The sequence below is a fragment of the Anomaloglossus baeobatrachus genome, chromosome 2, assembly GCF_048569485.1.
Source record: "Anomaloglossus baeobatrachus isolate aAnoBae1 chromosome 2, aAnoBae1.hap1, whole genome shotgun sequence".
Taxonomy (NCBI): Eukaryota; Metazoa; Chordata; class Amphibia; order Anura; family Aromobatidae; genus Anomaloglossus; species Anomaloglossus baeobatrachus.
The window spans coordinates 748,135,656-748,150,061 of record NC_134354.1 but is presented as its reverse complement, the minus strand read 5'-3'; the positions used below and the strand labels follow the sequence as shown (position 1 = coordinate 748,150,061).

General features: G+C 51.1%; 1 protein-coding gene across 3 annotated transcripts in view; it reads left to right on the top strand.

The window, feature by feature from the left end:
* DYNC2H1 (dynein cytoplasmic 2 heavy chain 1) overlaps positions 1 to 14,406 on the top strand; it is an 852,364-nt gene that overhangs the window by 172,704 nt on the left and 665,254 nt on the right. For all 3 annotated transcript variants that reach the window (XM_075337457.1, XM_075337458.1, XM_075337455.1), the window contains exons 19-20: positions 6,712 to 6,827; positions 10,506 to 10,633. In XM_075337457.1, coding sequence (XP_075193572.1) covers positions 6,712 to 6,827; positions 10,506 to 10,633 — 244 coding nt within the window. The remainder of the gene's footprint in view (positions 1 to 6,711; positions 6,828 to 10,505; positions 10,634 to 14,406) is intronic.

The window sequence follows — 14,406 nt, the reverse complement described above, 5'->3', positions numbered from 1 at the left end:
CCGCACTGCTAAAACTGGATGTGTAAAAGCAGCCTAATTCTGCCTACGTTTGGTCAACCTCAAGGAGGGGAGACATAGTCTCTGGTAACGCCCCCTTGATCTTGAAAATTATAATATAAACTTTACAAGCTAATAATATCCCTGCAATGGAGGTGAGAAATTAAAAATTAAGAGCAATATTTTATTCAGCTCTGCAGCCACTTTGCCATGATGACCTCAGCATGCTAAAACTGGTGTAATGTCCTCTTTCTTTGTCACTCCATTGGGAGACCCAGACAATTGGGTGTATAGCTTCTGCCTCCGGAGGCCACACAAAGTATTACACTTAAAAGTGTAAAGCCCCTCCCCTTCTGCCTATACACCCCCCGTGCATCACGGGCTCCTCAGTTTTTATGCTTTGTGCGAAGGCGGCTGACATCCACGCATAGCTCCACATCTTAGTCAGCAGCAGCTGCTGACTATGTCGGATGGAAGAAAAGAGGGCCCATAACAGGGCCCCCAGCATGCTCCCTTCTCACCCCACTCTGGTCGGCGGTGCTGTTAAGGTTGAGGTACCCATTGCGGGTACATAGGCAGGAGCCACATGCTGTTTTCCTTCCCCATCCCTTAATGGGCTCTGGGTGAAGTGGGATCCTAATCGGTCTCCAGGCACATGGGACCGTGCTCCCTCCGCAGCCCCTGGGGAATCTGCTGGACAGGAGCTGGGTATCGTCAGGGACAAGGCCCTGCTACTGTGAGGTACTCTGTGTCCCCGTGGGGACCGCGCATGGAGCGCTGGTGCCATATACACTGCAGCTCTGCTGGGTGTGTCAGTGCGCCGGGTACTACCGCGCCGGCCGCGCTGTGAGGTACTCTGTGTCCCCGTGGGGACCGCGCATGGAGCGCTGGTGCCATATACACTGCAGCACTGCTGGGTGTGTTAGTGCGCCGGGGACTACCGCGCCGGCCGCGCTTATATGCCGGCCGCGCTTATAACTTTAGTCCCCGGCTTTTGCGGCCTAGTATCGCAAATTCCCGCCCCCAGGCCTGTCAGTCAGGGGAAGGGCGGGACGCTGCACAGGAGTCAGCGCTGAGGGCTGGAGCATACTTTGTATCCTCCTCCCCCCTCATTCAGCACAGTGGGGCTCCAGATTCCCGCACTTTCTAGGGCACGCCCACGGCCCCTTCCTCCCCACAGAACGCCGGCAGCCATTCCTGTCAGCACTTCTGACGCTGGAGAGGAGAAACAACAGGCTCTGAGAGGCCCAGGCAGGGAATCTGGTGATCACACAACCGCTTTGAGCGGTCGGTAAGCAGCACCTGAGGTGCTGGCCCCACTGAGTGCCGGAGTGTACATATATATATATATGCTTATATGCTATACATTTACACTGTACAGTCGCACTGTTGATTTTTGACTATATACCCTCCTGGATTGTACTCAGAGGAGACAACAGCATGTCGTCCGCAAATAGCAAGGGTGCCAAAGCACAGGCTTACTTTGCAACCTGTACCTCTTGTGCGGCTATACTACCGGCAGGTTCCACTGACCCTCATTGTGTGCAATGCTCGGCCCCTGTGGCACTTACTCAGCCGGAGCCTCTGCTACTGGTGGCCCAGGTGGAACCACCTGCTACCACTGTCCAGGTGACAGGGACGGAGTTTGCAGTATTTGCTGACAAACTGTCTGAGAGTATGGATAAATGGTCTGCTAGGATACTAGAAGCCTTACAGGCCAGACCGGTGACTCAGGCCCCGGGCACTGTTCAATCATTGACCCCAGGCCCCCCTCAATTGGAGCTGCAAAGTGCTCCTGGGGTGACCCATGGGTCCCAGGGTGAGGTCTCTGACATGGACCGCAGTCCCAGGCAGCCTAAGCGGGCTCGCTGGGAAATTCCCTCGACCTCATCACACTGTTCAGGGTCTCAGCAGGAGGACTCTCTGGATGATGAAGCGGAGGTAGCAGATCAGGATTCTGATCCTGAGACCGCGCTCAACCTGGATACACCTGATGGTGACGCCATAGTGAATGACCTTATAGCAACCATCAATCAGGTGTTGGATATTTCTCCACCAGCTCCTACAGTTGAGGAGTCAGCTTCTCAGCAGGAGAAATTCCGTTTCAGGTCTCCCAAGCGTACATTGAGTATGTTTCTGGATCACTCCGACTTCAGAGAGGCAGTCCAGAAACACCGAGCTTGTCCAGATAAGCGTTTTTCCAAGCGCCTTAAGGATACACGTTATCCCTTCCCCCCTGACGTTGTCAAGGGCTGGGCTCAGTGTCCTAAGGTGGATCCTCCTGTCTCCAGACTGGCGGCTAGATCCATAGTTGCAGTGGAAGATGGGGCTTCACTCAAAGATGCCACTGACAGACAGATGGAGCTATGGTTGAAATCCATCTATGAAGCTATCGGCGCGTCTTTTGCTCCAGCATTCGCAGCCGTATGGGCACTCCAAGCTATCTCAGCTTGTCATGCGCAGATTAATGCAGTCACGCGTACATCTGCTCCGCAAGTGGTGTCCTTAACCTCTCAGGCGTCGGCGTTTGCGTCCTACGCCATTAATGCTGTCCTGGACTCTACGAGCCGTACGGCGGTAGCATCCGCCAATTCGGTGGTAGTCCGCAGGGCCATGTGGCTACGTGAATGGAAGGCAGACTCCACTTCCAAAAAGTTCTTAACCGGTTTGCCATTTTCTGGCGACCGCCTGTTTGGCGAGCGATTGGATGAAATCATTAAACAATCCAAGGGAAAGGACTCATCCTTACCCCAGTCCAAACCAAACAGACCTCAACCACGGAAGGTACAATCGAGGTTTCGGTCCTTTCGGCCCGCGGGAAGGTCTCAGTTCTCCTCGTCCAAAAGGCCTCAAAAGGATCAGAGGAACTCCGATTCATAGCGGTCTAAGTCACGTCCTAAAAAGACCGCCGGAGGAACCGCTCCCAAGGCGGCCTCCTCATGACTTTCGGCCTCCTCACAACGCATCCTCGGTCGGTGGCAGGCTTTCCCGCTTTTGCGACGCCTGGCTGCCACAGGTAAAAGACCGATGGGTGAGAGACATTCTATCCCACGATTACAGGATAGAGTTCAGTTCTCGTCCTCCGACTCGATTTTTCAGAACATCTCCGCCCCCCGAGAGAGCCGATGCTCTTCTTCAGGCGGTGTGCACTCTGAAGGCGGAAGGAGTGGTGATCCCTGTTCCTCTTCAGCAACAGGGTCACGGTTTTTACTCCAACTTGTTTGTGGTACCAAAAAAGGACGGATCCTTCCGTCCTGTTCTGGACCTAAAACTGCTCAACAAACACGTAAAAACCAGGCGGTTCCGAATGGAATCGCTCCGCTCCGTCATCGCCTCAATGTCCCAATGAGACTTCCTGGCATCAATCGACATCAAAGATGCTTATCTCCACGTACCGATTGCACTAGAGCATCAGCGCTTCCTGCGTTTCGCCATAGGGGACGAACACCTTCAGTTCGTGGCACTGCCTTTCGGCCTGGCGACAGCCCCACGGGTCTTCACCAAGGTCATGGCAGCAGTGGTAGCAGTCCTACACTCTCAGGGACACTCTGTGATCCCTTACTTAGACGATCTGCTGGTCAAGGCACCCTCTCAAGTGGCATGCCAACACAGCCTGAACATTGCTCTGGAGACTCTCCAGAGTTTCGGGTGGATCATCAATTTTCCAAAGTCAAATCTGACACCGGCCCAATCACTGACATATCTTGGCATGGAGTTTCATACTCTCTCAGCGATAGTGAAGCTTCCGCTGGACAAACAGCGTTCACTACAGACAGGGGTGCAATCTCTCCTTCAAGGCCAGTCACACCCCCTGAGGCGCCTCATGCACTTCCTAGGGAAGATGGTAGCAGCAATGGAGGCAGTTCCTTTTGCGCAGTTTCATCTGCGTCCACTTCAATGGGACATTCTCCGCAAATGGGACAGGAAGTCGACGTCCCTCGACAGGAACGTCTCCCTTTCACGGGCAGCCAAGGCTTCCCTTCAGTGGTGGCTTCTCCCCACTTCTCTGTCGAAGGGGAAATCCTTCCTTCCCCCATAATGGGCTGTGGTCACGACGGACGCGAGCCTGTCAGGGTGGGGAGCGGTTTTTCTCCACCACAGGGCTCAGGGAACCTGGACTCCGACAGAGTCCTCCCTTCAGATCAATGTTCTGGAGATAAGGACAGTGTATCTTGCCCTAAAGGCGTTCCAGCCGTGGCTGGAAGGCAAGCAGATCCGAATTCAGTCGGACAACTCCACAGCGGTGGCATACATCAACCACCAAGGGGGAACACGCAGTCGGCAAGCCTTCCAGGAAGTCCGGCGGATTCTGATGTGGGTGGAAGCCACGGCCTCCACCATATCCACAGTTCACATCCTGGGCGTAGAAAACTGGGAAGCAGACTTTCTCAGTCGCCAGGGCATGGACGCAGGGGAATGGTCCCTTCACCCGGACGTGTTTCAGGAGATCTGTTGCCGCTGGGGGATGCCGGACGTCGACCTAATGGCGTCCCGGCACAACAACAAGGTCCCAACATTCATGGCACGGTCTCAAGATCACAGAGCTCTGGCGGCAGACGCCTTAGTTCAGGATTGGTCGCAGTTTCAACTCCCTTATGTGTTTCCTCCTCTGGCACTGCTGCCCAGAGTGTTACGCAAGATCAGGTCCGACTGCCGCCGCGCCATCCTCGTCGCTCCAGACTGGCCGAGGAGGTCGTGGTACCCGGATTTGTGGCTTCTCACGGTGGGCCAACCGTGGGCACTACCAGACCGACCAGACTTGCTGTCTCAAGGGCCGTTTTTCCATCTGAATTCTGCGGCCCTCAACCTGACTGTGTGGCCATTGAGTCCTGGATCCTAGCGTCTTCAGGGTTATCTCAAAAGGTCATTGCCACTATGAGACAGGCCAGGAAACCAACGTCCGCCAAGATCTACCACAGGACGTGGAGGATATTCCTATCTTGGTGCTCTGATCAGGGTTTTTCTCCCTGCCCATTTGCCTTGCCCACTTTTCTTTCCTTCCTTCAATCCGGATTGGAAAAAGGGTTGTCGCTCGGCTCTCTTAAGGGACAAGTCTCAGCGCTCTGTGTTTTTTCAGAAGTGCCTGGCCAGACTTCCACAGGTACGCACGTTCCTGCAGGGGGTTTGTCACCTAGTCCCTCCTTACAAGCGGCCGTTAGAACCCTGGGATCTGAACAGGGTGCTGATGGCTCTTCAGAAACCACCTTTCGAGCCAATGAAGGATATTTCTCTCTCACGCCTTTCGAAGAAAGAGGTTTTCCTAGTAGCAGTCACATCACTTCGGAGAGTGTCTGAGCTAGCGGCGCTGTCATGCAAAGCCCCTTTCCTGGTGTTTCACCAGGACAAGGTGGTTCTGCGTCCGGTTCCGGAATTTCTCCCTAAGGTGGTATCCCCCTTTCATCTCAATCAGGATATCTCCTTACCCTCTTTTTGTCCTCATCCAGTTCACCAGTGTGAAAAGGATTTGCACTTGTTAGATCTGGTGAGAGCACTCAGACTCTACATTTCTCGTACGGCGCCCCTGCGCCGCTCGGATGCACTCTTTGTCCTTGTCGCTGGCCAGCGTAAAGGGTCACAAGCTTCCAAATCAACCCTGGCTCGGTGGATTAAGGAACCAATTCTCGAAGCTTACCGATCTTCTGGGCTTCCGGTTCCCTCAGGGCTGAAAGCCCATTCTACCAGAGCCGTGGGTGCGTCCTGGGCTTTGCGGCACCAGGCTACGGGTCAGCAGGTGTGTCAGGCGGCTACCTGGTCGAGCCTGCACACTTTCACGAAACACTATCAGGTGCATACCTATGCTTCGGCAGATGCCAGCCTAGGTAGGCAGGTCCTTCAGGCGGCGGTTGCCCACCTGTAGGAAAGAGCCGTTTTACGGCTCTATTACGAGGTATTATTTTACCCACCCAGGGACTGCTTTTGGACGTCCCAATTGTCTGGGTCTCCCAATGGAGCGACAAAGAAGAAGGGAATTTTGTTTACTTACCGTAAATTCCTTTTCTTCTAGCTCCAATTGGGAGACCCAGCACCCGCCCCTGTTCCCTTCGGGCTGTTGTTCTTTGTGTACACATGTTGTTCATGTTGAATGGTTTCAGTTCTCTGAAATTCCTTCGGATTGAATTTACTTTAAACCAATTTATAACTTTTCCTCCTTCCTGCTTTTGCACCAAAACTGAGGAGCCCGTGATGCACGGGGGGTGTATAGGCAGAAGGGGAGGGGCTTTACACTTTTAAGTGTAATACTTTGTGTGGCCTCCGGAGGCAGAAGCTATACACCCAATTGTCTGGGTCTCCCAATTGGAGCTAGAAGAAAAGGAATTTACGGTAAGTAAACAAAATTCCCTTCTTAAAGGACGTGGACATCTTCAGGGACTTTTTTTTTTTCTCAAATGTATGTATTTTAAGCTGATAATAACGTTTTAACTGCCGCTGTTCTCAAGCTCTATTCTGATTGTTAAAAATATTGGAAACCTCAGAGATTTTATAGCTGTATTTGGTCACCTTATTCATTGTTAGAAACACGTGAGCACCTACGGTGAAAACACTCAACCACTCAGATTTGCTGTGAAAAGTGGTCTCATAAGAGGTTGGATGGCATAAAAAAAACAACAAAAAAAGACCAGAAAATCTGCTCTGGATAAGGGGGTGTTCGTGGAAACAGTGGTCCATCATACAGAAAACCTATCATGGCTTCTTTCCCTCTTTATTGTTTTCTAGTGTTATAAAGATTGACTGTTTGACTATTAACTGCAGCCCGGTCAAGGCCGTCATTGATGACCTCATTCAGAAGCTGTTTGATTCTCTGCTGATCTCCCTTAAGAAATCTATACAGGGTAAGTGAGGAAATGAAGAGGGGAAAACACATATTAAAGGGAACCTGGCCGTCACTTCATACTGCACAATTGCAGTCCGGTCTGATTTTCTCTGAAAAGCTCAGGACCGGCTTCTCCTCACCTCACTCAAATTGATTGACCGATTTCTCCCATGTGGATTTATCAGGATGGACCTGTGACAACCAGTGCGGTGCCGGGATCTTCAAACTGCTTTCTCTGGTATGCCACAGGCTCTGATTCACGCTGATCGCATTAATCAACGGACCGGTTCCCTCTAAAGTATCATAATTTCAGATTTCGTGTTCATTGCTTCATAAAAAAGTACACCTGTTCTTGTGTATGAGGAGAGCGATTAAATCCATGTATTTACACTGTATATACAGACACCGGAGTTCAGCATAAAGGTACATGGCTCAGCGACTGTATTAGAATGGGTCAATAGTGCCAGAATTTCTTGTGCAACGGTGTTGAGAATGAAGTATTAAGAAAGAATCTGAAGGGAGAACAGGAGGGCAAATAGGGTCTTATCTATGTTAATAGAGGTTGTAACAGAATTATACAGGCTCACCTGTGCTGGCTGTGTGTAGCCACAACCAGCTATAAAAAATTGATTCCCTATGAGAATTGAATAGGCCGGAGTGGAATGGGGAATGAGTCGCGCTGCCGTATTATGAAACTACCAAAGTAGAATCCAAGTGATTTTTTTTATTGGTCAACGTATTTTGGGGAGATCCCTCGCCTTTTATCAGGACAAAATCAAAAGGTATGCTTGTGATTTATGTCCGGATGAAGGCGAGGGATCTCACCAAAACACATCTAATATATAAAGCTGAGTGTATGTGTGTATGTCCGCTAAAGGAATCCGCACCGTCGCATTTACAATCACGAAATTTTGCACAGACGCCCCATGTGACCCAGGGAGCGTCGTAGACTATGTTTTGACAGAAATATTTAACCCCGTGCTTTACAGTTCGTGTCTAAAATCCTGCCGCCATTAAACTGAATGGAGGTGGGAGCTATAGGTTATTAATAGGAACTGTCAGTGGTTGCTATAGGAACAAAAAAAACCTGTTAGTTGAAGCTTATGCCTGAGGTTATATGATGTCGGTGGAGAGATGGATAGAGACCGAAAGAGACAGACAGACAGAGACACAGACAGAGACAGCCCTGGAAAGAGACAGACGTGGGTAGATACAGACGTGGGTAGGGACAGACGGGGGTAGGGACAGACGGGGGTAGGGACAGACGGGGGTAGGGACAGACGGGGGTAGGGACAGACGGGGGAAGGGACAGACGGGGCAAGATAGACGGGGGAAGGGACAGACGGGGAAGGGACAGATGGGGGAAGGGACAGACGGGGCAAGAGACAGACATACACACACATAGAGAGAGACAGACAGACACAGAGATGGAGACAGACTGATACAAATACAGGCAGAGATAGAAATAGTCATAGACAGACAGACAAGGAAAGAGACAGACAGACAGACAGCAGCGACACACAGACAGAGACTGGGAGAGAGACAGAAAGACAGTTACTATCCCGGGCAACGCCCAGGTACTACAGCTAGTTGACTAATAAAAAATCACTAGGATTCTACTTCGTTGGTCTCGTTATACGGCAGCGCGGCTCATTCCCCATTCCACGCCAGCCTATACGAGAATGAAGTATTGCACGAATCACATTTATAGTTTTACGGTCGAAAGAAGACACAAGTCCAGTGCAAGTATTTAAGATGATGGTTTTCTTGCTTTTGTTGATTGGAAAACAAGACTGCAAGACTCCAGTGGCCAAAAGAGAGCAAAATTTGGAGCAATGGTAAAACCACTTGTTTAGGGGACTCCAGATTTCTATTGCACTGTGCTGACAAGAGGTCAGACTTTGACATGATCGGCAAGAATCCACGACCCCTTCCTGTGAGGTCTGAAACATTCAGGCTGGTGGCAAAAGAAGTGGGGAGTGTTTTCGTAATAAACACTTGGCTGTTTTATACCTTTTGGATTAACGTTTGGACAGTAGGGCATTGTGGAAGACCAAGTTCATCCCTTCATGGTTTGATTAATGCACAATGTCGGTGTCATGAACCAGCAGGGGGAGCTGATACACCAGGAGAGTGCTAGGTAGGGATTCACCACTAGATGGGGAGTTGGAGTACCAGGAGAGTGCTGACAGCAATCCTCCACTAGAGGGCACAAATCTCCCTAGTGGAAGAAGTGGATGGTCGTACGGTTTGGAGTCAGAGCCATCAGGTCGACGAGGTACCAGGGGTCAGACCGAGACAGAGTCTAGAGAGAGCCGAGTCAGTAAACCGAGAGAGAATGTCAAAGACTGGGGGAGCGCGCAGAAACAGAGTTTATTAACAAGCCAAAGTCGGGAGACGGGTGAGCAGGTAATAGCAGGGAGTACAGGAGGGCGGAACAATAGAGGAGGGAGGATGGGAGTCAGAGAGGAATGGAGGCGGTCAGGACAGAAGCAGGGGGAAAGGAAAGTTAGGACGGAAGGCAGGGAGAATGTACACAGTCAGGACAGGAGGTCTGGGGAACAGACACAGTCAGGACGTGAGGTAGGCAGAATCTAATGTAGTCAGTACGGTAGGCAGGATCAGAACCTACAGGCACTAGCGGCACACTGCAGAGCAGAATTATAACTGGCACTGCATGAACGGAAGTGCCCTGAAAATAAGACGCCGAGATCCTGGGAACGAGGCACGGAGGGGGGGGCCTCTCCCCGGCCACGTTTCAGGAAACAAACACAGCCGGGGTCATGACAGTCAGAAGGGTCATATAGTCATGGATCGGTTCCTATAACATGACTATGAGATTTTTCTGCTTCCTTGGCCTTAGCAGTCCCTTTCTCTTAATCCTATAGAGCCTCTCTGGGATAAAGCATATCTGTGCCTCTATTTAATCTATTTAATTTATAGGAGAGAGGGATGATTAGTGATTATTCTGCGGTGCCGGGCAATAATGATGCTGTGCGTTATTATAAATAAGTGGTTTCTTGATTCAACGCATTTCGAAGCCGCCTCGCTTCTTCATCAGGAAAATGAAAAGGCCACAAACGATCTAATTTTTGGCTATTGTGGTAAGTTATCCTGTCCACAAATGGGCCCAAGTTATCCTTTCCACATGGGCCAGAATTCCTGTGGACCAATTTCAACAAATGGTGGAATGTAAGTCAAATTGCTATATTTTGTCTTCTAATAAAGAACCTCTATATGCATATATGAACTCCTTTATTAAAATAATTGTAGAGAAAGTGATGGCCGAGCGCAGTGCCTGACTGTTCCCATATTTTCCATTGATTCTAATGGGGGCATGTTGCCCGATGATTAGTTCCCGCTCTCCGCCATAAAGGGTCTGATTCCTGGAGCTCGGACTGATTAGCAGAATGAAGTAATGGGGCTTCAGTACCAGGATGGGCTGATGTGGCATGTTAGGGGGTGCTGCACTCCAGCTGCTGCCCGAGACCCTATGCGCGAACTGGTGCTCGTCCACGGATGGGCCGAAGCTGGTCATACAATAATAGCCGATCCTAGTGATAAAAATAAATGGCTGACAGCTGATGACGATTGTAACGAAAGCACTTCTACCGTGTAAGCTAAGTGTGAGATTTATTCTGCAGCAGATAATTGTTTGATGTCAATGGATCCAATTTCCTTACCCATCTGTTTTCAGTTAACCTACATGAGATCGATACCTTTGTGTCAGACGGGATGGAGGTATTGTCTAGCCGACCACAGAGCGTCGAGGAGATTGGAGAAGCCAATATGAAACATGGGGAACTGAAGCTGAAGAAGCCCGAGGTATGGATACTGGAGGCACTCGCCTGCAAGCCCTTTACATGTATGATTGGAGGGGGATTGTTTTAGCCCCTTTTCTGACACCAGAGAGTTTGGGACAATTTTCACAAATGTGACTTAATGCAAACCTGAAGATATAAAATAATACAAAATATCAAACCCTTCTACTTACATATTTTTTAAGTAGATACTTAGCATTTTGGGAAAATGTCACTCAATACAATCGTGGGCACCTTCATGCAGGTTTGAATTAAAAGGGTTGTCTCATCTTGTTCAATAGGTAATATAGCAAAGTGCTTGTAAAGACAAGGAACTTCACATATTTCTTATTATAAATCCTCTCCGTTCTCAAGAACATGTGGTTTTTTTTTATTGAGACTTTTAAAACACAGGTTTTATAACATCCCCGGGGAACGCAGTCCCCACCAGCCCACCTCCCCACAGAAAATCCCCAACATAAAAGATAAGTGCAATAATATCCAATATGTTCATCACAACCCTGTGTAAGAGGGTTCTTAGTTAGACATTACCAATAAGAGATCCACTTTAAACCACCATGTCAATACTTAGAAGAGACCTAATCGAAATCTCTGCAGTCCTCTAGAGGTATAGCTGTCTATCCAGGAGGCCCAGACCTTGTCAAACTTTAAGATACAGTCTCTTTTCAGATATATCGCTTTCTCTATCGTTTCATTGGGGGACACAGGACCATGGGTGTATGCTGCTGTGACTAGGAGGCTGACACTAAGTAGACATAAAAAAAGTTAGCTCCTCCCTAGCAGTATACACCTTGAGCCGGAGGCGGATCTATGCCAGTTTTTTGCTTAGTGTCGTAGGAGGCTGAAGTGGGCCCATATCACTGTGGGTGGGCCAACCTCAGCCTAGGCTATTCCTTTTTTCCGTTTTTTGCTATTACGGCGCCGCTCAGCCTTCTCATCTTCTAGCCCTTTGTCTCTTCTGCAGGGTGAAAGTCCCCGCATCAGAGAGAACCCTCGCCTGCTCCTTCCCTCCCGGGTACCGTCCCCAGGGTTGTTTGAGGCTCGAGATGCCAGGCTCTCTCCCCCTCCTGCCCCATGGTACCGTCCCAGGGTCGAACATTTTGTTTAAGGACACACTCCCCGTCCTCCCCTATGGTACCGTCTCAAGGGGTGTTTCTGGTGGAGGCGCCGTTGAATCTCTGCAACCCGTGGCTTCCCCATCCAGGACCCGGTGACAGGATCGCAGGCTCTGCAGCGCAGGAGCGCTCAGCAGCACCAGGCCTCCCCCAGCGTTTCCCTTCTACCCTGGGCCCAGGCAGAGGATCCGGTCACTGCAGCGCAGGAGCGCTCTGCAGTGTTATCCACAGCTCCCCAGCATTCCCCCCTGGTGTCTCCCAGGGGCAGACTGGACTCACCGGCAGCCGCAGCAGGCAAGGATGGGGCCGAGGATCAGAGCGACACCGCTTGGACGCAGGTAAGATCCCCTCCAACAGAAGAAAAAAAAAATAAAAAAATGAAGGGCTGCGCTTTTCTTAAGCAATGCTGTCCCTGCAGTTTTCTGAGACCCCTGCTGACCTGGGAAGGACACAGCACCTGGGTGAGTGCTGCTCCTCCTTAGGAACAGACTATCTTTTTTCCTTATTTTTTCTTATTATTTCCCCTATTTCCTGTCTCCTCCCTAATGTCACTAGTGGGTTCCCTAAGCAATGGTTAAGCCTAGTCACCCCATCCAAGCCGGGCCCCTTTATAGCGGACTCTGCATGCACAGCCTGCAAGGAAAATTTTCCCAAGCCAGTCCCCCGCTCGGCTTGCGCCCCAGACCAACTGCTATGCAGATTCCCCCAGTCACCGCCAGCTTCCCTGTCACTGTCGCTACTGCAACATTATAGGACACCCCGAGCTCCACTGCGCTCCCTCCCCCGGAGTGGTAGACCCCTCTGTCCCAGTCTGTGGTCTCTCTTCCAAGGGCGTCTATGACCATCGCGCAGGCGTTGCAGTCGCTCCCCCGGTCCAGCTGGATCTGGACGACAGTCGGTCTGATCCAGACCCTACTACTGGAGCACAGAAGCGGACCTGCTGGGCCTCCTCTCAAGTTCCTCCCAGAGGTCTCTATCACCTTCAGGGCCCGAGTGCCACTCGTCCCCGGGACCGGCCGACCCTTTTTTCAGGAGAAGAGTCGGATGCAGCCGCGATGCTGGATCCAGATCAGACGGCCGATGTCAGAGGTATGGTGGATAGTCTGGTCTAAGCGGTAAGTCATACGCGAAAGCTCCAGACGGACTCTGTGGCTACCCAATGCTCGCATGTCTCTTCCAAACAGGTTAAGCGAGCACACAGGCAATTCGGTGACCATCCAGAATTTGCCGAAATTCTATGCAAGCACAGGCGACAACCGATCAAGATATTCAACAATGGTAAGTCGCTTGATTTACATTACCCCTTCCCTGAGGCTCTCAGGAAGAAATGGGCAGGCTCGCCTGTGGTCGACACTCCTGTTTCCCGCCTGCCATCTCCTAGTACTATCTCTCCCGCTCGGGGCATCGCTCCGAGATGCCACGAATCGAAATACAGAGAGATTTGCCCGTTCAGCTCTTGAGACGGCGGGCACGGTACTCCTCCTGCTTTCGCCGCCATCTGACTGGCAAGATCCATGATGTCCTGGGCCGGTAACTTCAACAGCGGTCTTCGCGCGGGATCGAGCACTCCGGAGTTCACAACATTGCTACACACATTGCTCTAGCGGGTGAGTACATACTCAACGCGTCTCTGTCACCAGTCTACGGTGCAGCGCAAGCGGCTAGCAATACGGTGGCCATCTGTCGGGCGATCTGACTCAGAGCCTGGAATACAGAGGAATAGGAAGATTCTGTCCTTCAGGACATGCCCTTCCCGGCGTTCTAAGCCACGCCAGACATCAAGGACGACATCCGGATCACAGCACTACCCCTCTAGATGACTTGAGGTCGTCGCGCGCCGTCGTAGATCAGGGGAAGGGGGGGCGCCTGTCTCATTCCAATCACGTCTGGCGGACTTTGATCATGGACGCCTGGGTCGGAGAGATGCTGGACTCAGGTTACATATTAGAGTTTGCATCAATTCTATCGTCGGACATACAGGACGCACATCCCGAAGTTCCCAACAGCACAGATGTTCCTGTGTTTCGCAATAGCAGAAGATCATTTTTGTGATTCCGTCCCTGGACGTTTTGGTGATCAGGGGGTATTCTTTTGACGACTGTCTCCTAAGTATTCAGGTCACTATCGACATCCTATCCCAACTCGGCTAGCTCATCAATTTGGAAGAAGCCCTCTCTGACCCCGGCCAGCAGAATTACATGTCTAGGCATGGAGTTCGATACCATCCAAAGACGCGGGTCCCTTCCGCTAGTGAAGATCGTCTCCCTCCGAAGAGACCTCCAGATCCTCCGTCACTCCCAGGCGGAGAGTCCTCAGTCGGATGGGGGCGACAATAGAGGCGGTTCTGTTCGCCCGCTGCCACCTTCGTCTCCTTCAGCTGACTCGGCCGAACAGATGGGTCAATTTTCTCTATCCACCTTGAATCGCAGGACCCAATTGACTTCGGGAACCCGCCGCTCGCTTCTATGGTGGACCAGCGGCCCCCATCGGTCCAGAGGAATGTCTTCCATACCAGTACACTGGCAGGCAGTCACCACCGATGCCAGTCTTCTGACTGGGGAGCGGTGTTCCGAAACACAGGGCCCATGGTCGATGGCCCTCCCTGGAGAGCCGTCTGCCCATCAATTTTTTTTTTAGGGATCAGAGCCTTTCTCCGAGCCCT